At 42.6% G+C, this 26,345-nt stretch overlaps 2 protein-coding genes across 2 annotated transcripts in view; one reads left to right on the forward strand and one right to left on the reverse strand.

The window, feature by feature from the left end:
- The window catches only part of LOC140731503 (5' exonuclease Apollo-like), a 35,238-nt gene extending 11,917 nt beyond the window's left edge, over positions 1 to 23,321 (forward strand). The window contains exons 4-5 of the mRNA XM_073052980.1: positions 15,043 to 15,201; positions 23,010 to 23,321. Of these exons, the coding sequence (XP_072909081.1) occupies positions 15,043 to 15,201; positions 23,010 to 23,321 (471 nt within the window). The remainder of the gene's footprint in view (positions 1 to 15,042; positions 15,202 to 23,009) is intronic.
- Positions 1 to 26,345, reverse strand: part of LOC140732511 (AP-4 complex subunit beta-1-like) — an 870,212-nt gene that overhangs the window by 293,214 nt on the left and 550,653 nt on the right.

Genomic DNA, 26,345 nt, shown 5'->3' on the forward strand with positions numbered 1-26,345 from the left:
TCTTATGCAGTAGAATCTTAACCAGCATTTTACAATTTAAACTGGGTTTCTTTACTCTTGCTTCCACTTTCAAGCAAATTGAGTTTTCAAATCATTACCCAAAAATGTTGAAAATCAGAAAAATACTGCAGATGCTGGATATCTGAAATAAAAACAGAAAATGCTGGAAATAGCAGGTCAGAAGGAGTAGCATCTTCTTACAGAGGGTAGTCCTTGTTTACATAGCTGCATCACGTGACTTCAATGCAGATTTATAGACAGAGAGCACTACAGCCCATTTAGTCCATATCAAATTGTTATTCTGCCTACTCCCATCAGCCTGCACCCGGACCATAGCCCTCCATGGCCTTCCCATCGATGTACCTATCCAATCTTCTATTACATGTTCCAATCAAAGTCACATCCACCACTTCTGCTGAAAGCCTGCACCACCCTCTGAGAGAAGTTGTTCCCCTTAAATATTTCATCTTTCACCGTAACTGATGCTGAGACAGGCTGTCCAGTCACGTAGCTGTTGCTGTGGCTCTAGGCTTCCAACTGGAAGAGGAAGAACAACTTCCCATACCTACTTTTGTCTCGTCTACTGCTGGCAGAGTCACTTCGCTTTTAGGAAAGTGGCTGCTGAAATCACAAGACTGAAGCAGTTTTTTCTCTCTCACTTGTCATGCCACAATAACATATTAACCCTCACAATGACACAAAGAGAAATGCCCCTCCCCCTCTCACCCTTCCTTTTTCTTCCCTCCAGTTCTCCATCTTCCCCGTTCCTATTCCTGTCTGCCTTTTCTCCTCTCTCTGCATCTCCTCCACTACACCCCCTCCCTCTCCCCCTTCTCCCCTACCTTATCCTCTCTCCCTCTCCCCTACCTTATCCTCTCTCCCTCTCCCCTCCTCTACTCCTCTCCTGCTCCCTCCCTCTGTCTTCCTCTCACTCTCTCCTCCTCTCTCTCCCTCAGTGCACTCCTTCTCTCTCTTCCCTCCCTCTCCCCTCTCCTCCCCTCCCTCATCCTCTGTCCCTCTCCCAATCTTTCCCTCTCTCTGCCCTCCCTCTTCCTCTCACTTGATCCCACTCCCCTCTCTCTTTATGACTTCTCTCTCTCTCCCCTTGTTATAATTTTTTCTTCACATCCATTTACACAATTGAGCTAACTCTTTGAAATTCTATTGTCAATGTGTTACTTGCCAATTTGCAATTTTTCCCCTTCCCCATCTTTTCTAAATACCATGTGTCCAGGAATGTTAAATTTTCATTCCTGCCCATGTCGAGCACAGTTCTCTTCACTGAGAGTCTGTGCTGTCATCACCTACAACATCATGTTCCATCATGACTATTTATGCCTGCACTACACCAAGTTTTGCCTTTATACATAGAGATTCTAAGTGTCTTTTTGCCTTCCTCTATATTACTTTGTTCTGTCCCATGACTAGATTTACTTGTTAATAAATCTGGAGCACAAGTTCATTTTGTTATATAGATGGTCAGTTCAATGGTCAAGAGTAGCACAGACGGAATGAGATTGCCAAACACGTATCTCCAGGATCTACATATCTGCTGCAGATTTTCTATCCTTATAACCACACCAGATGGATTGGTATGAAAAGAATGCAGGATTACTGCTGTCTGCAAGTGAATATTCCACTGCCCACGCACTGGGTAAACCAAACATACTTTTTCTTGGAAGTCATTTTTATTGATGAATACTGTTCTCCAAAATGAATGAGAGTCGTGGGGATTTCACACCAGAGAAATTACTTCTGTCTTTTGCAAACAAAATGCAACATAGCACAGTACAGTTTAGGAAAAGACCCTTCAGCCCATAATGAACCAGCTAAAAAGTAAATCAAAAATTCCCCAAAAACTAATCCCTCTTACTACACAACTCCCATATCCCACCATCTTCCTCTTATGCACGTGTCTATCTAAACGTCTCTTAAAAGCCTCTAATAGATTTGCTTCTACTAACATACCAGGCAGCGCATTCCAGGCATCCACCACTCTCTGAGTAAAATACTTGCCCCTCACATCCTACCCCCTCTCACCTTCAGTGCATGCTATCTGGTATTAGACATTTGCCCCTGGAAACACCACTGCCTTTATTTATCAATACACCATACACAACCTGTCTGGCCCTTAGGAAAAGCCCATCTAATGAAGTAATGAAACCATCAAGATTGCAGGAACACTTCCAAAAAAGACACCCTGAAAAGGCTACTTATGGTATTACTCAGTTCCGGAAGATTAAACAAGCATTTGAAAAGTGTTACATACTTTAGTCATTTGCCAAGAAAGCTAAAAATGACCTTATACTATTTCCAAAATGATAGCAGTGTGGAGAATCTCATACAATAGTTGAAAGATTCACAATGACTGCTATATCAGAAGTGCTCACCACTGTTCTCAAAATGGGTACTAGTATTTTAAAATTAGCTCTTCTGAGTAATAACTTTGTAGTTCATCATATTGATGAAATGAGTGAAGACATTGAGTATCAACTATGCACAAGGCTACAAAAATCAGAATTTGGGATACAACAGGATGAGTCAACTGTGCGAGACAATGAGGCTGATGGCATATATACGATTTATCAACAATGGAAAAGTTTATTAAGAGATTCTCTTGTAAAAGGTTAAAAACAAATATCAACAGAGAGTCAATCTATGATGAGCTCAAAATGGATGTTAATGATAAAAGTATGCCAATTAGGAACATGATTTCTTGTGCACAGATGGAGCACCATATATGACTGGTCACTATGCTGGTTTAGTGGCGTTTATGAAAAAAGAAATTTCAATTCGGTTTGCAATCCATCATGTAATTTGTCATCAAGATCTTGCAGACAAAAACCTCAGCCAGCAGGATTTTTCAAGCATGATTCTTGTAATCTGCTATAAACAAAATTAAAGCTGATCCATTAAACAGCAGAATATTTTGCCAATAATGCCAAGATAACGATAACGGTTTATACCAGCAGTCCCCTCCCTATCTGTCTCCCTCTCTTCACCACTCTCTCTTCCCCTCTCCCTCTGCTCAATGATGGCTCATTCCAACCTTCAATAAATGTTACAACAAAATGCCTCTCTCTCACCCTCTCACCCCCTCTTTCGGTCTCTCTCTTACCCCTCTCGTTCCCTCTACCACCCTCTCTAGCCACCTCTCCCCACCTCTCTCCTGCTCTCTCTCCCTTCTCCCCCTCCCTCTCCCCATCCTACCCACTCTCTGTACCCTCTCACTACCTCTCTAGCCCCTCTCCCCCTCTCCCCACCCCTCACCCCAACTCTCCCCTCCCTCACTACCCCTTTCTCTCAGCCCCTCCCTGTTCCCCTCCTTCCCCCTCTCTTTCCCTGCCACTCTCTACTCCACCGCCTCTCTCTCCCCACCTCCCTCTCAACCCTTTTCTCCTTCCTCTCTTACCCCTCTATTGTGTCCTCTTTCTCTCTCTGCTCCGTCTAACTTTCTACCCCCCTCTCTGACTCCCTCTGCTCTCCCTCTCTCTCTCTCTCTCTCTCTCTCTCTCTCTCTCTCTCTCTCTTTCTCTCTCTCTCCCTCTCTCTCTCTCTCACTCTCTCCCTTCCTGTCTCTGACCGTCTCCCTCCCCTCTCTCCCCTCTCTCCCATCTCTCCCCCTCTTGGTCCCCCTCCCACTCTCCCCTGTTTACTCGCTGCTTTACCCCTCTCTCTCCCCTCTTACCCTCCTCTCTCCCCACTTTCCCCTTCCCTCCCCTCTCCCCTCACCCCTCTCTCTCACTCGAGCTCTCTCAACCATATCTCCACTCTTCCCACTTTTTCCCCCACCCTCCCTTCCCTCACACCTCTCTATCACCCTTTCTTCTAATCTCACCCCACTGTCCCCTCTCTCTCTTCCACCTCTCCCCTCTCTCCCCCTTCCACTACCATGCTCTCCCCCTCGCTTCCCCTTCAACCCTCTTCCCCTCCCTCCCTCCATCCCCCTTTGCACCTCCTCTCACTCCCTCTCACCCTCTCCCTCCCCTTTTCTCTGCCCCCTCTCTCCCCTTTCCTCTGCCCTCCCTCTCCCACCTCTCTTCATGTCCTCTCTCCCCTCTCTGTTCCCTAAACCCTTCTCTACCTCCTGCCTAGATCACCACCTCTCTCTCTATACCCTCCCTCTCCCCATCACTCTCTTTCTTTACCCTTCCCACCACCCCTCTATAACCCAACCTCTCTTTGCCCCTCTGTGCCTGTCTCTCTCCCCTTCTCTCACCCCCTCTTTCCTCCTCCTCTCTCCCTCTCTTTCCTCATCTCTCTCTCCCTTCTCTCCCCTTTCCTTCCCACTCTTTCCCCCTCCACCTTTTCCAACCCCTCTCTCCTCCTCTGTCCTCTATACCCCTCTCCCTCTCTGAACACACTCTCAACTCTTCTTGCCCCTTCTCCCCTTTCTCTGATTCCCTCTGCTCCTCTCTCTCCTCCTCTTCCCCCTCTCTTTTCCTCTCACCCGTCTCTCCCCTCACTTTCTATCCATTCTCTCTGCACTAACCCTTTCCCTACCTCCCACATAGCTCTCCACCTCACTTTCTCTTGCCTTTCCCTCTCTCTCCCCTCTCCCCTTTCTTCCCACCCTCTCTCTTCCCCTTTCACTCTCCACCCCTTTTCTACTGTCCCCCTCTCTCCCCTCTTTCTTTCCTCTATCCTGCTCTCTCCCCCTCTCACCTTCCATCTCTACCCATCTCTCTCCCCACTTTCCCCGGCTCCCCTCACAACCGCTCTCTCCCCCTCCTGTTCCTTCCTCTCTCTCCCCTCTCTCCTTCCTCTCCTCACCTCTTCCTCTGTACCCCCCAATTCCCCACCTCCTCTCTCTCCCCCTTCCTCTCCAGTCTGTTCACCTACTCCCTCTCTTCCCCCTCCCTCGCTCCTCTACCTCTCCTCACTTTCTCTGGTTCCCCTTTCCCTCTCCCTCACTTTCCCCTGTCTCTCCCCCCTTTCTCTCCCCTCTCACACAATCCCCCTCTCCCCTCTCCTTCACTCTCCTCTCTCTCACTTCCTCTCACCCCCTCTTCCCCCTCTTTCACTCTACCCTCTCCCATCCCCTCTTTCTCCTTTCTCCTTCCTCTCCTCATCTCTCACCCTCCTCCCCTGTCCCTCCAACACTCTACACCCTGTCTCCCTCTCGTCCTTTCTCCCCTTTCTATTCCTCTTTCTCCCTTTCTCCCCATTTCTAGCTGCTTTTTTCTCTGCACCTTGCCGCCTCTCCCACACTCTCTTCACCCTCTCTCCCGTCCCTCTATACACCATCTGCCCTTCCTCTATCCCCTATCTCTCCACCAAAACCCTCTCCCTCTCTCCCTCCCCCTCCCCTTCCCATTCTCCCACTCCCCACTCTCTCCCTCCACTCTATGCCCTGTTCTCTCTCTCTCTCTCTACTCTCTTCCTCCTTTCTCTGCCCCCTCTGCTCCTCTCTTTCTCCCTCCATCTGGCCCCTCTCTCACACCGCTCTCTCACCCTCTTCACCCCTCTCTCCCTCTTTTTCCTCTCTCTGCCCTCTCCCCATCTCTCTACCCCATTCTGCCCTAACCCCACCCCTACCTCCTGCCTATCCCTCAACCTCCCTCTCTCCACTCCCTCTGTCCCTCTGTCCCTCATTCTCTTTTCCCCTTCACTCTCTCCTCCACCCCTCTCTTTCTCCTTCTCTCCCCTTTCCTTCCTCTCTCTTCCCTCTATTCTCCCTTTCCCTCCCACCATTTCTCCCTTCCCTCTTTGCTCCCTCCTTCTCTCTCCCCACTCTCTCCCCATCCCCCCTCTCACCCCTCTCTCAACCTCTCCCTCTTTCTCCCCCTCCCCCTCTCCCACCCTATGTCATTCCCTCCCTCTAACCCTCTTTCTCCCACCTTCTTGCCCTCTTTTATCCTCTCTGTCACAACCCCTTGCTCCTTGCTCTCCCTCTCTCCCCCTCCCCCTCCTGCTCCTCTCCCTATTCTCCCCTTTCTCTCTGCCCCTCTCTCTCCCCCATCCACACTGGCCTCTCACCTCTATCCTCATTTCTCCCTTCCTCTCTCCCCCTCTAAACCCCACCCCCACTCCTTCACCTCTCACCACGCTCTACCCCCTCTGACCTTCCTCTCTCCCCTTCCACACTTTTCCCCAATTGTCGCCTTCCCCTCTTCCTCTCTAGCTCTACCCTCACTCTGTCTCCCCCTCCCCTTTCTCCCATCCCTTTCCCCTTTCTCGTATCTCTCAATACCCTCTCTCTCCCCCACTGCATCTTCCCCCCTTACTCCTCTCCCTTTCTCTCCATCTCTCTCTCTCTCTCCCCCTTTTCTCCCTCTCAGTTCCTCCCTGACTCTCACTCCCTCGGCCCCTCCCTTCCTCACTCTCTTTCCTATCCTCTCTCCCGTTTCTCCCCATCTCACACCCCCTTCTCTCTTCCCTCTCTGTCTCCCTCTCCCCTCACCCTCTCTCAACCTCTCTTCCTCACTCTCTCCTCTCTCTTTCCCCAGTCTCTGTCACTCTCAGTCCCCCCTTTTCCATCCCCTCTCTGTCCCCTGTCTCACACCCTCTCCCTACCACCCTCTCTACCTCCTTCTCCACCTCTCTCGCTCTCTTTACCCCCTCCCCTCCCATCACTCACCTTCCTCTGTTCCCCTTTCTCTGTCTCTCCCCTCTCTCTCTCTCTCTCCCCGTCTCCTCTTCCCTATCCCTCCTTTCTCTCTCCCCTCCTTCCCCCACCTCCTTCATCTCCCCTCCTCTCCTCTCCTTCCCTCTTGCCTGGCTGCATTGTGGCCTTTGATTGGAAAATCATACAAAAAGTAGTGGATTCAGCTCAGCATTTAATATAACCATGTAACCATTTAACAATTACAGCACAGAAACAGGACATCTCAGCCCTTCTAGTCCGTGCTGAATGCTTACTCTCAATTAATCCCACTGACCCGCACTCAGCCCATAACCCTCCATTCCTTTCCTGTCCATATACCTATCCAATTTTGCTTTAAATGATAATACCAAAATTGCCTCTACCACTTCTACTGGAAGCTCATTCCACACAGCTACCACTCTCTGAGTAAAGAAATTCCCCCTCAAGTTACACTTAAACTTTTGCCCCCTAAATCTCAACTCATGTCCTCTTGTTTGAATCTCCCCTACTCTCAAAGGAAAAAGCCTATCCACGTCAACTCTATCTATCCCCCTCATAATTTTAAATACCTCTATCAAGTCCCCCCTCAACCCTCTACGCTCCAAAGAATAAAGACCTCACTTGTTCAATCTTTCCCTGTAACTTAGGTACTGAAACCCAGTTAACATTCTAGTAAATCTTCTCTGTACTCTCTCTATTTTGTTGACATCTTTCCTATAATTCGGTGACCAGAACTGTACACAATACTCCAAATTCGGCCTTACCAATGCTTTGTACAATTTTAACATTACATACCAACTCCTATACTCAATGCTCTGATTTATAAAGGCCGACATGCCACCCTATCCACATGAGATTCCACCTTCAGGGAACTATGCACCATTATTCCTAGATCACTCTGTTCTACTGCATTCTTCAATGCCCTACCATTTACCATGTATGTCCTATTTGGATTATTCCTACCAAAATGTAGCACCTCACACTTATCAGCATTAAATTCCATCTGCCATCACTCAGCCCACTCTTCTAACTGGCCTAAATCGCTCTGCAAACTTTGAAAACCTACTTCATTACCCACAACGCCACTTACCTTAGTATCATCTGCATACTTAGTAATCCAATTTACCACCCCATCATCCAGATCATTAACGTATATGACAAACAATATTGGACCCAGTACAGATCTCTGAGGCACACCACTAGTCATCGGCCTCCAAACTGACAAACAGTTATCCACCACTACTCTCTGGCATCTCCCATCCAGCCACTGTTGAATCCATTTTACTACTTCAATATTAATACCTAACGATTGAACCTTCCTAACTAACCTTCCATGTGGAACCTTGTCAAAGGCCTTACTGAAGAACATATAGACAACATCCACTGCTTTATCCTCATCAACTTTCCTCATAACCTCCTCAAACAATTCAATAAAATTTGACAAACATGACCGTCCACGCACAAATCCATGTTGACTGTTTCTAATCAGACCCTGTCTATCCAGATAATTACATATACCATCTCTAAGAATATGTTCCATTAATTTACTCACCACTGACGTCAAACTGACAGGCCTATAATGGCTAGGTTTACTCTTAGAACCCTTTTTAAACAATGGATCCACATGAGCAATACACCAATCCTCCGGCACCATCCCCGTTTCTAATGACATTTGAAATATTTCTGTCAGAGCCCCTGCTATTTCTACATTAACCACACTCAATGTGCTAGGGATATCCTGTCAGGACCCAGAGATTTATCCACTTTGACATTCCTTAAAAGTGCGAGTACTTCCTCCTCTTTAATCGTCATAGTTTCCATAACTTTCCTACTTGTTTCCCTTACCTTACACAATTCAAAATCCTTCTCCTTAGTGAATACCGAAGAAATGAAACTGTTCAAAATCTCCCCCATCTCTTTCGGCTCCACACATATCTGTCCACTCTGAGCCTCGAAGGGACAAATTTTATCCCTCACTATCCTTTTGCTATTAATATAACTGTAGAACCCCTTTGTATTCATTTTCACCTTACTTGCCAAAGAAACCTCTTAACTTCTTTTAGCTTTTCTAATTTCTTTCTTAAGATTCTTCTTCCATTCTTTATATTCCTCGAGCACTTCATTTACTCCATGCTGCCTATATTTATTGTAGATATCTCTCTTTTTCCTAACCAAGTTTCCAATATCCCTTGAAAACCATGGCTCTCTCAAACTTTTAACATCTCCTTTCAACCTAACAGGAACATGAAGATTCTGTACCCTCAAAATATCACCTTTAAATGACCACCATTTCTCTATTACATCCTTCCCATAAAACAAATTGTCCAATCCACTCCTTCTAAATCCTTTTGCATCACCTCAAAGTTAGCCTTTCTCCAATCAAAAATCTCAACCCTGGGTCCAGACCTATCATTCTCCATAATTATATTGAAACTAATGGCATTGTGATCACTGGACCTGAAGTGCTCCCTAACACATACCTCCATCATCTGACCTATTTCATTCCCTAACAGAAGATCCAACACTGCCCCTTCTCTAATTGGTACCTCTATGTATTGCTGCAAAAACTATTCTGCACACATTTTACAAACTCCAAACCATCCATCCCTTTTACAGGATGGGCTTCCCAGTGTATGTGTGGAAAATTAATATCTCCCACAATCACAACTTTGTGCTTACTACAAATATCTGCTATCTCCTTGCAAATTTGCTCCTCCAATTCTCGCTCCCCATTAGGTGGTCTATAATACACCCCTATAAGTGTTACTACACCTTTCCCATTCTTCAATTCCATCCAAATAGTCTCCTTAGATGAGCCCTCTAATCTATCTTGCCGGAGCACCACTGTAATATTTTCTCTGACAAGCAACGCAACACCTCCCCCTCTTGTCCCTCCAATTCTATCACACCTGAAGCAACAAAATCCAGGAATATTTAGTTGCCAATCACACCCTTCCTGCAACCATGTTTCACTAATAGCTACAACATCATATTTCCAGGTATCGATGCATGATCTAAGCTCATCCACCTTTCTTACAATGCTCCTAGCATTAAAATAAATGCATTTAAGAAATTCTCCCCCTCTTCCTCTCTGTTTATCTCTAACAGTACAAAGAACTTTACTGTCTTATTTTTCTTCCTTCTCCCATACATCTGTTCCTACACTCTGGTCCCCCCCCCCCTCATTTCTAGTTAAAATCCACTAGAGCCTCTCTAGCAAATCTACCTGCAAGAATATTTGTCCCCCTCCAGTTCAGATGTAAACCGTCCCGCCGGAACAGGTCCCACCTTCCCTGGAAAACTGCCCAATTATCTATAAATCTAAAGCCCTCCCTCCTGCACCATGTCTTCAGCCATGTGTTGATTAGCACTGACTTACTATTTCTAAATCCATTTGCACGTGGCACTGGTAACAATCCTGTGATTGTTATCCTGGAGGTCCTGTCCTTTAACTTGGCACCTAGCTCCCTAAACTCACCTTCAGGACCTCCTCACTCTTCCTATCCACGTCATTGGACCACAACATCCGGCTGCTCACCCTCCCTCTTGAGAATACTGAGAACTCGATCTGAGATATTGCAGATCCTGGCACCAGGGAGGCAACAGGCCATCTGGGATTCTCGATCTCTTCCACAGAACCTCCTATCTGTCCCCCTAACTATCAAATCCCCTATCACTACTGCTCTCCTCTTTTCTCTCCTTCCCTTCTGAGTTGAGGGTCCAGTCTCGGTGCCAGAAATGCAACCACTGCAACTTGTCCCTATAATGGGTAAAGTCCATCCAGCCATTGAGTACATCGACATGAAATGCCTTCACAGGAAAGTAGCATCTATCATCAAAGATCCTCACCACCCAGGTCATGCTCGTTTCTCGCTGCTGCCATCAGGTAGAAGATACAAGTGCCTCAGGACTCGACCCTCAGGTTCAAGAACAGTCACTACCCCTCAGCCATCAGGCTCCTGAACGAAAGGGGAGAACTGCACTTATTCTGTCTCTCATATTCCCACAACCAATGATCTCACTTCCAGGACACTTTATTTTGTTATTTCATGCTCTCTTTATTTATTGCTATTTATTGATAGTTGCATTTCAACAGTTTTCTAAGCTCTTTTTCTTTCATTGATCCTGTTTACAGTTACTATTCTATAGGTTTGTCGAGTATGCCTGCAGCAAAAAGAATCTCAGGGTTGTATGCGATGACATGTATGGACTCTGATAATAAATGTGACTTTGAACTCTTAAGAGACTGTCTGCCTGGTGTCAGTGGTCACATGACTGGAACGTGATATGAACCAGCTGCTCATCACCTGCTCCCATGGCTTCACGTGACCCTGATCGGGGGCAGTGAGGGGGAGCTAAGCAGGTACTACACTTTCCCCAAGGGTGAACTGCAGGCTAACGAATCCTAACAACCCCTCTGAGGGAGACATATTTCCACTCCAACACCCATGTATCTCAGTACATCTGACAATAATAAACCAGTTCAAAACAATTCCTGTATAAATAATTTGCAAACAGTAACTAATAGTTACTCGTTAAAAGTAAGCTTACCTGGCAGGAGGAGAGGGAGACTGCAGATATTGGAATCTGGAGCAAAAACTGCTGAAAATAACCAGGTCAAGCAGCACCTGTGGAGCCAAAGGGATGGCTGACGTTTTGGGTCAATGTCCTGCAACAGGACCGGCAAGAAAGTAAGCTTATCTGCATACCAGTGTATAGAATTGTGCCAAAATAGCCATCAAACAGGAACATGACAGATCATGCCTTATGAGCCTGATTAAATGAGTTGAGCATCCACAGTTAATAATGAAATAGGTCTATATGAAGCACAGTCACCAGAGTCTTTATCTTTCTTAAGAATTAAAGAAATAGAAGCTTCATAAAATGTGGGATGTAACTCTCCTATCAAAAAAGAATCTTTAAGCATTTCCAACATATATGAAGAAAGCTATTTTTCAATTTTTTTTATAAAATCCTACAGAATAACCATCCAGTCCGGGAGCTTTACCCGATTGCATTGAAAAAAAAATAGCTTTCTGAAATTTGCTTTCAGTAATTGGAGCATCAAGAGTTTGTTGATCTTCAACAGAAGTTCGAGGAAAATCGATCATTTGTAAAAAGGCATTCATTTTGGAAGGTTCAAATGGAAACTGAGATTTATAAAGTTCAATATAAAAGTCTTGAAAAATTTTATTAATATCTTCATAATTGCATGCTAAACTACCATCTCCCTTACAAATTGTTAAAAGTTGTCTTTTAGCTCTAGCTGCTTTTAATTGAGATGCTAATAGCTTATTATTTTGATCTCCAAATACATAAAATTGACTTTTCAATTTAAGCAAATTTCTTTCAATAGGATAAGTTAATAATTGTTAAAATGCTAAAGATGCTAAAATTCTTTCAAAAATAATGGCTAATCGGCTGAAGAATATTCTAGCTAAAATTATCTCTCAAGACCAAACAGGTTTTGTAAAGAGCCGTATTTCCTTCTCCAATGGTTGAAGACTGTTAAATGTTATATATTCATCCTTTTCAAAGACTCTCCAATGTGTTGTCTCTCTTGATGCTGAAAAGGCATTTGACAGAGTTGAATGGAAATACTTATTTAACGTTTTATGGAAATTCAGCTTTGGTATTAATTTTAATAAGTGGATTAGAATGATATATAAAAGCTCTGTTGCTACTGTTATTACTAATAATTGCAGATCTCCTTTTTTCGCATTCATGGGGTATGAGGCAAAGATGTCCATTAAATCCTTTGTTATTTAATTTGGTGCTGGTACCCTTGGCTATTGCACTTCGTGAAGCTACAGATATTCATGGAATTCTCATAAATGGGACTGCTCATAAGATTTCCCTTTATGCTGATGATCTCTTAATTTATATTTTGAATCCTGAAGAATCCATTCCTAGTTTATTGAAATTATTAAATGATTTTGCAAAGTTTTTGGGATATAAACTAAACCTTCATAAAAGTTAATTATTTCTGCTAAACGATTCTGCTTGTATATATGATGACATTCCTTTTAGAGTTATGGACTCCTATAAATATTTAGGTATTATTATCACAAAAAAATCATAAAGACCTTTACAAAGCTAATTTGGTTCCTTTACTGGACTTTATGAAGCAATTATTTTGTAGAAGGAATCTACTTACACATTCATTAGCCAGCTGAATTCATGCAGTTAAAATTATGATTTTACAAAAATTTTTATATGTATTTCAAAATATCCCTATTTTTTAACTAAGAAGTTTTTTGATCAGGTTGACTCTATTATTTCATCTTTTGTTTGGAATAATGAAAGACCAAGAATTGGTAAACAGCATTTACAAAAATTAAAAAAAAGATGGAAGTCTTGCTTTGCCTAATTTAAGAATGTATTATTGGGCTGTTAATATACATTATATGTGTTTTTGTTATATTGGGCTGATAGAGATGAATGACCACCTTGGGCTGATTTGGAATTGAATGCTGTGAAACAGTTTCACTTAACCTCATTATTGGGAACTTCTCTACCTGTACAACTGGCCAAAACTACTAATTTAAATTTATATCCTGTGATTAAGCAGTCATTATGAATTTGGTTCCAGTTTCGTAGTTTATTTATCTCAAAAAAAAACTTTTTAGTTTAATTTATTGAAATTATTTATTTAAATCATTAATTGACCCTACCTTTCTTCTTTGGAGGAATAACGGAGTTTATTCCTTAACGGATCTGTTCCAAGATTCCTTCCAATTTTTCTTTAAATGGATTTCAGTTGGCGGATTGATGTATTTTTTTATGGAAGCTTGTATGATGTATAGCTCCGGGCTTGTTCTTCCAAAGATTTTTTTAACTTTTTTTTCAGTTAGTAGGGGTTTTTTTTCCGTTAGTAGGGGTTCATTTTTTTTCCTTCTTTTTCTTTCAAAAAATATTCTTACCACTTTAATTTTTCTTCTTATTATTGATATGTTGCTTAGCTTTGTTAATTAATTATTTGCTAATTTAATTCTTTATTGTACATAATGACATATTAACTTAATGTATCTTTCCTGGTTAATTTTCAATAATAATTAATAAAAAAGATTTTAAAATGAAAATAATTTTTTTGAGGATGTGACCAAACACGTTGATGAGATGTAGCATATATGGATTTCAGTAAGGCATTTGAGAAGGTAACCCATGCCAGCTTGTTGAGAAAGTAAGGAGGCATGGGATCCAAGGGAATCTTGCTTTGTGGATCCAGAATTGGCTTGCCCACAGAAGTCAAAGGGTAGTTGTAGATGGGTCATATTCTGCATGGAGGTTGGTGACCAGTGGTGTGCCTCAGGGATCTGTTCTGAGACCCCTGCTCTTCGTGATTTTTATAAATGACCTAGATGAGGGATGGGTTAGTAAATTTGCTGATGACACGAAGGCTGGGGTGTTGTGGATAGTGTGGAGGGCTGTCAGAGGTTACAGCAGGATAACGATAGGATGCAAAACTTGGCTGAGAAGTGGCAGATGGAATTCAACCCAAATAAGTGTGAGGTGATTCATTTTGGTAGGTCAAATATGGTGGCAGAATATAGAATATAGTACTAATAGTAAGACTCTTGGCAGTGTGAAGGATCAGAGGGACCTTGTGGTCTAAGTCCATGGGACACTTCAAGCTGCTGCGCAGGTTGACTGTGTGGTTAAGAAAGGATGCGGTGCATTGGCCTTCATCAACCATGGGATTAAATTTTGGAGCCGAGAGGTAATGTTACACCTATATAGGACCGTGGTCAGACCCCACTTGGAGTACTGTGCTCAGTTCTGGTCACCTCACTACAGGAAAGATGTGGAAACCATAGAAAGGATGAGAGGAGATTTACTAGGATGTTGCCTGGATTGGAGTGCATGACTTATGAGAATAGATTGAGTGAACGCAGCCTTTTCTCCTTGGAGTGACGGAGGTTGAGAGGTGTATAAGATGATGAGAGGCATTGATTGTGCAAATAGTCAGAGGCTTTGTTCCCCAGGGCTGAGATGGCTAACAGGAGAGGGCACAGCTTTAAGGTGTTTGGAAGTAGGTACAGAGGGGATGTCAGGGGTTAGTTTTTTATGCAGACGGTGGTGAGTGCGTGGAATGGACTGCTGGCCACGGTGCTGGAGGCAGATACAATTGGGTCTTTTAAAGTTTGGCACAGTATTGTGGGCTGAAGGGCCTGTATTGTGCTGTAGGTTTTCTCTGTCTCTATGAAAATCTGTTAGTAGGTTTTTGAGGGGCAATAGCTATGAAGGCAAACTAAGCAGAAAAGATCACGGAGTATTCGAATTCAGGAAGATGTGAAGGAGAGGTAAGGAAGGAAGCTGCAATTTCTCCTCATCTCACTCCTAAACAGTCTACTCATTATTCTGAAACCACAGCTAGATGCCTCAACCTGACAAATTGTCATCCCTGATCTAGCCTGCCAAACCCTTTCGTATTTTCATATTTTTTTCACCCTCAGAAAGGACCCAGCCCGGACAGGGTACCTGGCCGAGTACAGAAGACTTGTGATGATCAACTGGCTGGAGTGTTCATCGAGATCTTTAGCCTCCTGCGGCAGCAGTCTGAGGATCTCACCTGCTTCAAGCAGACTTCCCTTATACCGGTGCCTGAGAAGAATGTGATAACCTGCCTCAAAGACTATCATCCAGTAGTACTTACATTCAGTGTGATGAAGTGTTGTGAGAGGTTGGTGATGAAACATATAAACTCCTGTCTGAGGAGGAACTTGGATCTGCTCCAATTTGCCAGCCCTCACAACAGGTCAACTGCAGATGACACTTCATTGTCTCTTCACTCAACCTTGGAACATCTGGATGGCAAAGATGTATATATCATGGAGACTGAACATCTGGCTGAGTGGTGCCATAACATCAACCTCTTACTCAATGTTAGCAAGACCAATGAGCTGATTATTGACTTCAGGAGGAGGAAACGAGAGGTCCATTAGCCAGTCCTCATTGGGGTGCAAAGGTGGAAAGTGTCAGATAATTTAAATTCCTCAGTGTTATCATCCAAACTTCTTAGAAGTTTGTGAAGATTTGGGATATCATCTAAAACCTTGACTACTACAAATGTATCAAAGTCAAAGTCCTGTCCCGAGCCTTTATGGCTCATCATCATGCCAGTGTATCATCATGCCTGTATCTGTGGTGTGAATTGACTGAGAGTACGAGATCTCCCTTCCCCCCCCCGGATAGGATGCCAGTCTATCACGAGGTTGACCCCCAGCATTTTTGCCGGTACCATTTTCAGCTGGGTAGACTGAAGCATTGTATGGTTAAGTGCTGCTTCGGCTGAGCTTGAACTCACAACCTTCAGATCGATAGTCAAATACCCTAACCACTTGGCCACACACTACAACTGTATAGTTGAGAGTATATTGACAGGATGCAACACAGCCTGGTATGGAAACAGGCCTTAAACAGAAAATCCTACAAAAAGTAATGGATTTGGCTCAGTCCATCATGGGTAAAGCCCACCCCACCGTTGAGCTCATCTAGATGGAGTGCTCTCACAGGAAAGTAGCATTCAAAATTGAGGACCCTGACCATTCAGGCCAGGCTCTCTTCTTGCTGCTGTCATCAGGAAGGTGATACAGGTGGTTCAGGACTCACACCACCAGGGTCATGAGCAGTTCTTTCCCCTCAACCATCAGGGTCTTGAAGCAGAGGGGATAACTTCACTCGACCCATCATAGAAATGTTCCCACAACAAATGGACTCACTTTCAAAGACTCTTCATCTCATGTTCTCAATATTTATTGGTTATAGATTTATTAATCATTATTTCTTCTTTCTATTTTTGAATTTGTACAGTTTGTTATCTTTTGCACACTGGTTGTTTGTCTTTTTTATAGGGTACAATTTCATTCATTCTATCGTATTTAATGTATTTACTGTGATTGCCTGCAAGAAAATGAAACTCAGGGTTGTACATGGTAATAGGACCATAAGATCATAAGATATAGGAGCAGAATTAGGCCATTTGGCCTATCAGGTCTGCTCCACCGTTTTATCATGTCTGATCCGATTTTCCTCTCAGCCCAAATCTCCTGTCTTCTCCCCATATCCCTTCATGCCCTGACCAATCAAGAATCTATGAACATCTGCCTTAAATATACATAAAGTCTTGGCCTCCACAGCTCCATTCTAAAAGGACACTCTCTATTCTGAGGCTGTGTCCTGTGGTCTTGGACTCTCCTACCAGAGGAAACATCCTCTCCACATCCACTCTACAAGGCCTATCATCATTCAATAAGTTTCAATGATGTCACCTCTCATTCTTCTGAATTCCAATGAACACAGGCCCAGAGATGTCAGACACTCTTCATATGACATGCAGCTCAATCCTGGAATCATTTTCGTGAACCTCCTTTGAACCCTCTCCAGTTTCAGCACATCCATTCTGAAGATAAGGGGTCCAAACCTGCTCACAATACTCCAAGTGAGGCCTCACCAGTGCCCTATGAAGTCTCAACATTACATCCTTGCTTTTATTTTCTAGTCCTCTTGAAATGAATGTTAACAATGTATTTGCCTTCTTCCCCAAAGACTCAACCTGCAAATTAAACTTTAGGGAATCCTGCAGAAGGACTCCCAAGTCCCTTTGCACCTCAGGTTTTTGTATTTTCTCCCCATTTAGAAAATAGTCTACCCTTTCATTTCCTCTACCCAAGTGCATGACCATGCTTTTCCTGTCATTGTATTCCATCTTCAATTTCTTTGCTCATTCTTCTTATCTGTCTAAGACATCCTGTAGCTTCTGTACTTCCTCAAAACTACCTGCCCCCAGCTATCTTCAAATCATCTGCAAACTTTGCAAGAAAGCCATCAATTCCATCATCCAAATCATTCCTGAATGACTCCTAGGAAGTCATTCCTGCCTGTGGCCATCAAACTTTACAACTCCTCTCTCAGAGTGTCAGGCATTCTGAGCTAATAGGATGGTCGTGGACTTATTTCCACGGCATAATTTACTTATTATTATTTAATTATTTCTGGTTTTATTTTGTTATATTTCTACTCTATTCTTGGTTGGTGCAACTGTAATGAAACCCAATTTCCCTCGGGATCAATAAAGTATGTCTGTCTGTCTGTCTGTCTGTCTGTCAAATCATTGACATATAATGTAAAAGAACTGGTCCCAACACAGAGCCCTGTGAATCACCACTAGTCACTGGCAGTCAGATAGAAAATGCTCCTTTTATTCCCACTCTTTGCCTTCTGCCAATCAGCCACTGCTTTATCCATTCTAGAATACTTCCTGTAATGCCATGGGCTTGTAGCTTGTTAAGCAGCCTCATGTGTGGCACCTTGTCAAAGGCCTTCTGGAAATCCAAATACATAACATCAATCAATTATCCTTTGTCTATCCTACCTTTCATTTCTTGTCAGACAAGATTTTCCCCTGAGGAAACCATGCTCACTACGGCTTATTTTATCATGTGCCTCCAAGTACCCTGAGACCTCATCCTTAGTATTAAATGATTCCAATATCTTCCCAACCACTGAAGTCAGACTAACTGGCCTATAGTTTCCTTTCTTCTGCTTCTCTCCCTTCTTGAAGTGTAGAGGGACATTTCCAATTTTCCAGTTGTCCGGAACCAGTGATTCTTGAAAAATCATTACTAATGCCTCCATAATCTCTTCAGCCACCCCTTTCTGAACTCTGGGGTGGACACTGTCTTCTTAAGTTCAGGAGATTTATCAAAATTCAGACCTTTCAGTTTACCAAGAACCCTCTCTCTAGTCATGGTAACTTCATGAACTATGACCCCTGACACCTGGAACTTCCATCATACTGCCAGTGTCTTCCACAGTGAAGAGCGATGCAAAATATTTATTCAGCTCATCCTCCATTTCCTTGTTTCCCATTACTACCTCTCCAGTATTGTTTTCCAGCAGTCCGATATCCACTCTCAACTCCCTTTACACTTTATGTATCTGAGGAAACTTCTTGTATCCTTTCATATTATTGGCCTGCTCTATTTTATGCCCTCTCTCTGCTTTTATGTTGCCTTAGACTTCTCTTGTCAGCCACAGTTGTGTCACCCTGCCTTTGGAATACTTCTTCCTCTTTGGGATGTATATATCCTGTGCCTTCTGAATTGCTTCCAGAACTTCCAGTCACACCAGCCAGGGTTTTTTCCCAATCGATTCTGGCCAACTTGTCTTTCATGCCTCTAACAATTCCTTTTACTTCACTGTATACTGATACAGCTGACTTTAGCTTCTCCTTCTCTAATTTCAGGGTGATTCGACCTTCGCACAGCAACTCCTCCAATGGCTCTCTGCAGACATTGTATGGGTCCTATAGAATGTTTTTCTATGCAGCATCTTATCAAACAGTTTCCAAAAACATCCAAATACACCAGATTCACTGGTTCTCCCATTACTATTCTACTAATCACCTTCTCAGAGATCACCAACAGGTTGGCATTGGGTTAGCAAACCCATCCCGTAAAAACCCAGAGCTACAGAAATGCCAACAGAAGCTCCAAAGACCTCATCCCTGGGAGAGGAAGGAGAAGATGGGCTAAGCCTGGGATAACTTGAAAGACTGGCCCAGGAGAGAGAACTCTGGTGAGTTGCTGTCAGCGGCCTATGGCCCAGTAGGGCTGATGGACTCAATCTGAGATGCCCTGGACCCTGGAACCTGGCAGGCAACATACTATCTGGGAGTCATGTTCTCAGCCACAGATCCTCCTTTCTGTTCCCCTAACTGACAAATACCCAATCACCACAGCTCACCGCTTCTCTCCCCATCCCTATCGGTCATAGATCCAAACTTAGTGCCAGAGACCTGACAACTGTGACTTTCCTCTGCCAGATCATAGCATCCCCTCCAACAATCCCAATGTTGTATGCCCATTGTTGAGTGAAATGGTCACAGGCGTACTCTGGAATGGCTGTTTAATTCCTTTCACCCTCTTGACCGTCACTCAGCTTCCTACTTCCTACATCTTAGATATAACTACCTTTCTTTCTGTCTTATCTGTCAACCACTCAGCCTTCCAGATGATCCAGAGCTCATCCAGCAGTCTCTGATGAAACGGTGGTAGAAGTTGGAGAAGCTCGGGAAGCCTGTAGCTGTTTGAGGCTGCGCAGTCGGGGGCTTTCAATGACATCGTATGAGTTCTCTGGGTCCATGGTTATCTCTTGGGGTGAAAGAACATAACCCAGGAAGGAAATGTAGAACTGAGAGGACAAGAGGAACTCCATGCCAGTAAAGGTGGTGAGAAGATGGGATGAGCAAGGGTGTCCAGGGAATGAAGGAGATGCCACTAATGATGCTGCCCTCACCTGCATCTCATCCATTTCCTGGACCTCCATGCTCAGCCCATTTTCCAAACCACCTTAACAAGGATAGAGTTTCTCTTGTTGTCTTCTCCCACACCATGAGCCTTTGCATCCAACACATAATTTTCTGCAGCTTTCAGAGGGACTCAACCACCAAGCACACATTTAACTCCCCTCCACCCCACTCTCCAATTTCTGCAGGAATTGCTCATCTGTGATTCCCTTGACCATCCGTCCCTCCCCACTAATTTCCTTCCTGGCAGTTACTCCTGCAAGCAGCAGAAATGCTACACCTGCCCATTCACCTCCATTCAAGGCCAAAAACAGTCCTTCCAGGTGAGGCAACATCTCTCCTCTGAATCTGTTGGGGTTGTCTATTGTGTCCGGTGATCCTGACACAGCCTCCTCTACATTGGTGAGACCTGACATAGACTGGGGGCTTCTATCTCACTGGGACCCATCCAGACCAAAGAACAGGCAATGGGGATGTTTTGCAAAATGGCATCTTGTAAAAGGGACAGACTGATAATGAGAAATGCATTAAAAGACACTCTGATTATTAAGGAACTGATGGTTGAGGTAATTTTAGAATGATGCCACTAAGAACTCAAAGAGTTAAAGAAGGGTGTACTTGTGTGGATCAGGATGGGACTCATACTATACAATTGGCAATAAAGAACTAAACAATGTCTCCAAGGATTGTGAGAGATGTATCAGAAAGGAGCTTGTGACATACCTGACTGTAGTGACTCTGGAGACTAACAACCAAAGGAGAAGACCCCAAGTCAGGGAGTCAAAGAAGAATATGTCAAGATCAAACTCTCGCCGAGTTCAGCAAGAGTTGGTAATAGATGAACGCATCCAGTGAGTTCTGGATTTGTATAAGAAAACTAAAATGTTACACAACTAAAAGAATTGTGTATGCAAGATGTTAATAAGTCTTGTTTGAAGCTTTCAAGAACTCCTCATTTCGTATCCTCAATAATTATTGCTTATTTATTTATTATTATTATTTCCTTCTTTCTGTATTTGCACAGTTTATGTCTTGCACACTGGTTCATTTTTCAATCTTTTTATTGAGTTTCAAATAAAGAATATACAAATCAGAGGAGGAGTATAGCAAACAAGTAATATAAAAGACATATAAACACCAATAAAAAAGACAGAAAATATATAATGTCAAAATCAGATATTTAAAATGTTACGCTGTTATTTATACAATGGTCAAAAAAACTGCAACTCCTCATAGCAATCATAAAAAAAGATTGGAAATTTTATTTGATAAAGGAAAAAGAAACCCACTAACTAATTAAAATGAAAAAAAGAGAAAGAAAAAGGAAAGAAAAATAAATATTGGGCAGTCTGTTTGAGGATAAAATTAAAAAAGAGAGAGAGGAAAAAAAATCCTTCCAGTCATCTCTGAACCTTCATGGATAAGGATTTTCCCAAAAGAAAATAAAGAAAAATAAATAAATAAAGAAATAAATTAAATCATGTTAAAATATTGAATAAAGGGTCACCAGACTTGTTCAAAATTAAAGGATATATCAAATGTCCGGCTTCTAATTTTCTCCAAGATTAGACATGACATGATGGAGGAGAGCCAATAGAAAACAGTAGGCAGATTAGATTCTTTCCAGTGTAGCAAAATAGCTCTCCTAGCCAGTAAAGTTGAAAAGGCTATCATATGTTGAGTGGAAGCAGACACTTTGCTTGCTTCCTCTGGAATAATCCCAAAAATTGCTGTAAGTGAATTAGGTTGAACATCCACATCTATAACTTTAGATAATATTTCAAACACATCCCTCCAAAAATTGTTTAAGCTTACACATGACCAAAACATATGAGTTAGAGTAGCCACTTCTGCATTACATCTGTCCCAAATAGGGTTTATATTAGGAAAAATATGCGCCAATGATCTTTGGACATATAGGCCCTGTGTACTATCTTAAACTGAATTAAGATATGGCATGCGCAGATAGATGAATTATTGACTAGATAACAAATTTTACTCCATTGATTGTCTAAAAGTGAATGCTGAAGTTGTACTTCCCAGATGCATTGAACCCTATCATTAGGCGACATGCGTGCACACTGGTTGAACGCCCAAGTTGGTGTGTACTTTAATTGGTTATTATTCAATTATAGATTGACTGAATATGTCTGCAGGAAAATGAATTTCAGGATTGTATATTGTGACATATAATGTATGTATTTTGATAATAAAATTATTTTTGAACATTGAATCTCGACGTTGTTTGAACTAATCCTTATTTATCAAAACTATATTTGTTTGTCAAATTCATTGTCTGGTGTGTTTAATCGTGTGGTGCATTTAATTGGCAACAACTCTATGATCTAAAAATGCATCGTATCACCTGTTAATATTTGTAAGATTTTAGGCAATATCTCCTGCCTCACAGAAGTTCTATCGCTATTTTTGTGATATCCATGCAAGATCTCTGATGCTTGCATTCATCCTAAAAATACCACTTCCCCGATTAATGGTCTCCTCTACTTACATAAATGATTTTGATGAATCACTTCTGGGAAAATTGCCTGGAATTTATTTTTGTTTTGGATTGGAGACAGCAAAATCTAGCTGTTCAGAGCCTGTTGGGTCCAATATCAATAGAGTTAAGAAAGACTGAATTGTTTAAGATTGAAGAGTTGAAGCAAAACCGGGCTGTGAGGGCAACTGAATGAAAGCTCTTGAAGAAAGGTCTCGGACTGAAACATTGACTGTTTATTCATTTTCAGCAATGCTGCCTGAGCTGCTGAGTTCCTCCAGCTTTTTGTATGTGTTGCTTTGAAAGAAAGATAGTTTTTATTTAGCACTTTGTCACAGTTTATATATAATTAATTTATCTTGAAGGAAAATAATTGTTGATGTGTTTCTACATAAATAAAAATATTTCCAGGAATTCATATACTGTATTTCAACTTCACTATTCTTGTAAAATAAAAGATTTCTTTTCTCTGGTGTCCAGAGATGTGTAGCACCTCTGGTGAAGGAGCTTGTTGTGTCCATTCCAGGGCAGTTCATATCCCTTTGGTCCCTCTAGATGCTCAACTCTCACCTGTAGCTCCAAGTAGCTGTTAGCATGCGGCTGTGGCTGCATTCCAGTACACTGTTTTAACTGGCGTGCTGAACCAGTATAGGCAGCTGGTGGACTCATACCCGCTGTCCCAGCATGTGAAGTCAGCTCCAGCAGACTGGGCAGATGAGACCTACAGTGAGATACAAAGGCCAGGAAGGTGGTTCTGCAATGCTCCATGGAGTCCGTGGAGAACCAAGGGCATGGTGAGGCACAGCAGGCGTTATGGTCGTCCAATGCCAGCAAGGAAAATCCCAGCTTGTGATGTTTGTTTGTACAACTGGACCCAGTCTTCTGAGGTCGCGAGCGTCGAACTGCCTCAGTGGCTTTTCCACTTCTAAATCTCTCCTGCATAGGTTCCCGTCATCATCATCACGGAGAACAACCACCACCACTGTATCAGCATATTGATTTGAATAATTTCTCAGTGTAGCATCATAATTTTGAATGAACTTTCAAAGAAATCTTTGTGTTACAAATTTTTTGTCTTCATTAATGATGGTAAATAATTTATTTCTGCCTCTTTTTACTAGTTCCTCTAAAGCTCCAAATATGTCATACCTCACCCTCTCTTTCACTTGTTGATTGTGGTGAAATCAAGATTCATCTTGCTGTTTCTTACCATGGAACTTCAGACTGTCAGTGGTAAGGCTCTCCTTAACCCACCTGCAGAGTAACGTCTCTTTAAACTCAAAAAAAGAGAAACTTTGCAGATGCTGGAAATCTGGAGAGTGAAACAGAGCAACCAACCAACCAACCAACCAACCCAGTTGATGTTCCAGGGCAGAAACATGAGCCAATGACCAGGTCACTGTCTCCTGTGACATCTGAACAACTGCAATGCCTCATCAAGGGTGATTCAATTGCACACCTCAGAGGAAAAGAATGCATAGCAAAAAGATGTCTGTTGTTCTAATATTGAATATGCAAATTCATTCTTAATAATAACTCCAGTTGACAAATTATGAAGCATTTTTTATTTGCACTCATTAAGGACATTGCAGAATATCAATATAAATAGAAGCGATGTAGATCTATTTAATGTCTATTATGTAAATAACAGAGACATGCATCCATTACTTCACCAAATTTCTCACTGAGTAATTGACTCAAGTGCCCTACTGATTGTTTTCCATTTTTGGCAACAATTGACGGAGAGACATTAACAATCACTTGTTGGTGTATGTAGTGATGTGGGTTCCATTCAGTAATAAATCACTTGAATTTATTGAGCAGCTTCCATGGAAGCAACTCATTCCCAAATACAATCTTTCATCAGGCTGAGTTCCTCCAGCAGTTTGTGAACATTGCTCAAGATTTTCAGCATCTGCAGAGTCTCCCGAGTTTACATTTAATCCTAAATAACTTTCAAACTGGAAGCTTGAACCGTTTAGATGATCTAGAGGGAGATTTTACCGTTGCTTTCCCAGCTCAGTCTCATTACTAATCAAAGATACAATATATTAAGCCAGAGTTTTCAATGAATGTATGTCTGGCAATAGTTTGAGAGTTTCAGAAACTCATTTACTATTCATTTTGTTTGAAGCTTGAGGAATTGCTTCTTCAGGTTGATTACAGGATTCCATCAAAATGTTGGATAACTGTTTTTATATCCATTTGTTCAGTAGCGTTATGAGATATGAGTGATTTAGCTGCAGCATAAATATCTTAAAGAGCTTGAATTCTGTACAGGCTCTGTGAATAGCTGCTTTAGTCATTTTAACAAAAGTCAGGTTAAAGCAATGGAAATTAAATATTTTCTGCTCTATCCATGAGCAAGTCTTGTTAATGTCATAAATAAACTGTAATATCAGAGCATTCCCCAGATTACGGCATCCATTATATTGGAAAGTAGAAGAGTGTGCTGCCATTGTTTTTGAGCCTTGGGAAGAATTTTGAGAGCTGTTAACAATTTCCAGGGTTCCATTGGTAAAGTAGGGCTTTACCACCCTGAGGATGCTGAAGAATTAATCAAACGCTTGTGATACTGCACGATACCATCTCTAAATAAGAAACTCTCCATTCAAATAATCATCGGAGACTTCAACGAGACTTGTTTGAAGAAACCCCTGCCCAATTACCATCGGCATATCAGCACCGGATAGCACAACAGACTAGACCACCTTTTACTAAGATAAGGAATGCCTACCATTCCATGCACAGATCGCATTTCTGGAAATATGATCACTTGGCTGTCCTTCTCCAAACTGCTTATGGGCAGAGGCTAAAGGCCAAAGTTCTAGAGATTAGGACAACAAAGAGGTGGTCATGGGATTGCTTGACATCAGTGGACTGGGCCGTGTTCAGGGACTCATCTATGGATGTTATGGACTTCATTAAAACAGTTGTAGACAAGTTTTTTTTTCCACAGATCAGTCAGTCTTCCCCAACAAGAAGCCTGGATGAACCATGAGATCCGAAATCTGCTGAGGAGCAGATCAGAGACATTCAAGTCTGGTAATGAAGTGACACAGGTGACAACAGGGCTTCACTTGCAGATGAGCTCAATGCCTTCTATTCTCACCTCGACTAACAAAAAATGGAGAAAACTTTACAAAGTCCCATCGTTGCTAAAGATTCTGTGATTTCAGTTTCTGAGGCCGACATGTGAGAATCCTTCGGGACAGTGAACCTACATAAAAAATCCAGCTAGAGACAGAGCTCCTGCCCAGGTACTAAAACCCTGTGCAGATCAACTGGCTGGAGTGTTCACTGAGAACCTTAACCATTCACATCGGCAAAATGATGTACCTGCCTGCTTGAAGTAGGCTTCAATTATACCATTGCATAGGAACAAAGTGGCAAGTCGCCTCAATGTCTATCATCCAGGAACAAATCAATCCACAGCGATGAAGTACTTTGAAAGGTTGGTGCTGAAATATATCAACCTCTGCCTGAGAAGCAATTTGGATCCACTCTAATTTGCCTACCAGAGCAACATGTCCACATCAAATATCATTTCATTGGCTCCTCTCAACCCTGAAACATCTGGACAGCAAAGATGCATATATCAGGATGCTCTTCATTGACTACAACTCAGCATTCATTTCCATCATCCTCTCAAAACTCATCAATAAGCTTCCAGTCTTCGGCCTCAATACCTATTTCTGCAATTGGATTCCTGATTTTCTCACTTGAAGACCCCAGTCAGTTCAGATTGACAACAACATCTCCTCCATGATCTCCATCAGCACATGTGCACCACAAGGCTGTGTGCTTGGCCCTCTGCTCTGCTCACGTTACACATATAACTGTGTGGCTGACTACAGCTCCAATGTCACTTTCAAGTTTGCTGATGACATTGCGGCTGTAGACCAAATCAAAATGGTGACAAATCAGCATATAGGAGGGAGATTGAAAATCTG

The sequence above is a fragment of the Hemitrygon akajei genome, chromosome 8 (genome assembly GCF_048418815.1).
Source record: "Hemitrygon akajei chromosome 8, sHemAka1.3, whole genome shotgun sequence".
Taxonomy (NCBI): Eukaryota; Metazoa; Chordata; class Chondrichthyes; order Myliobatiformes; family Dasyatidae; genus Hemitrygon; species Hemitrygon akajei.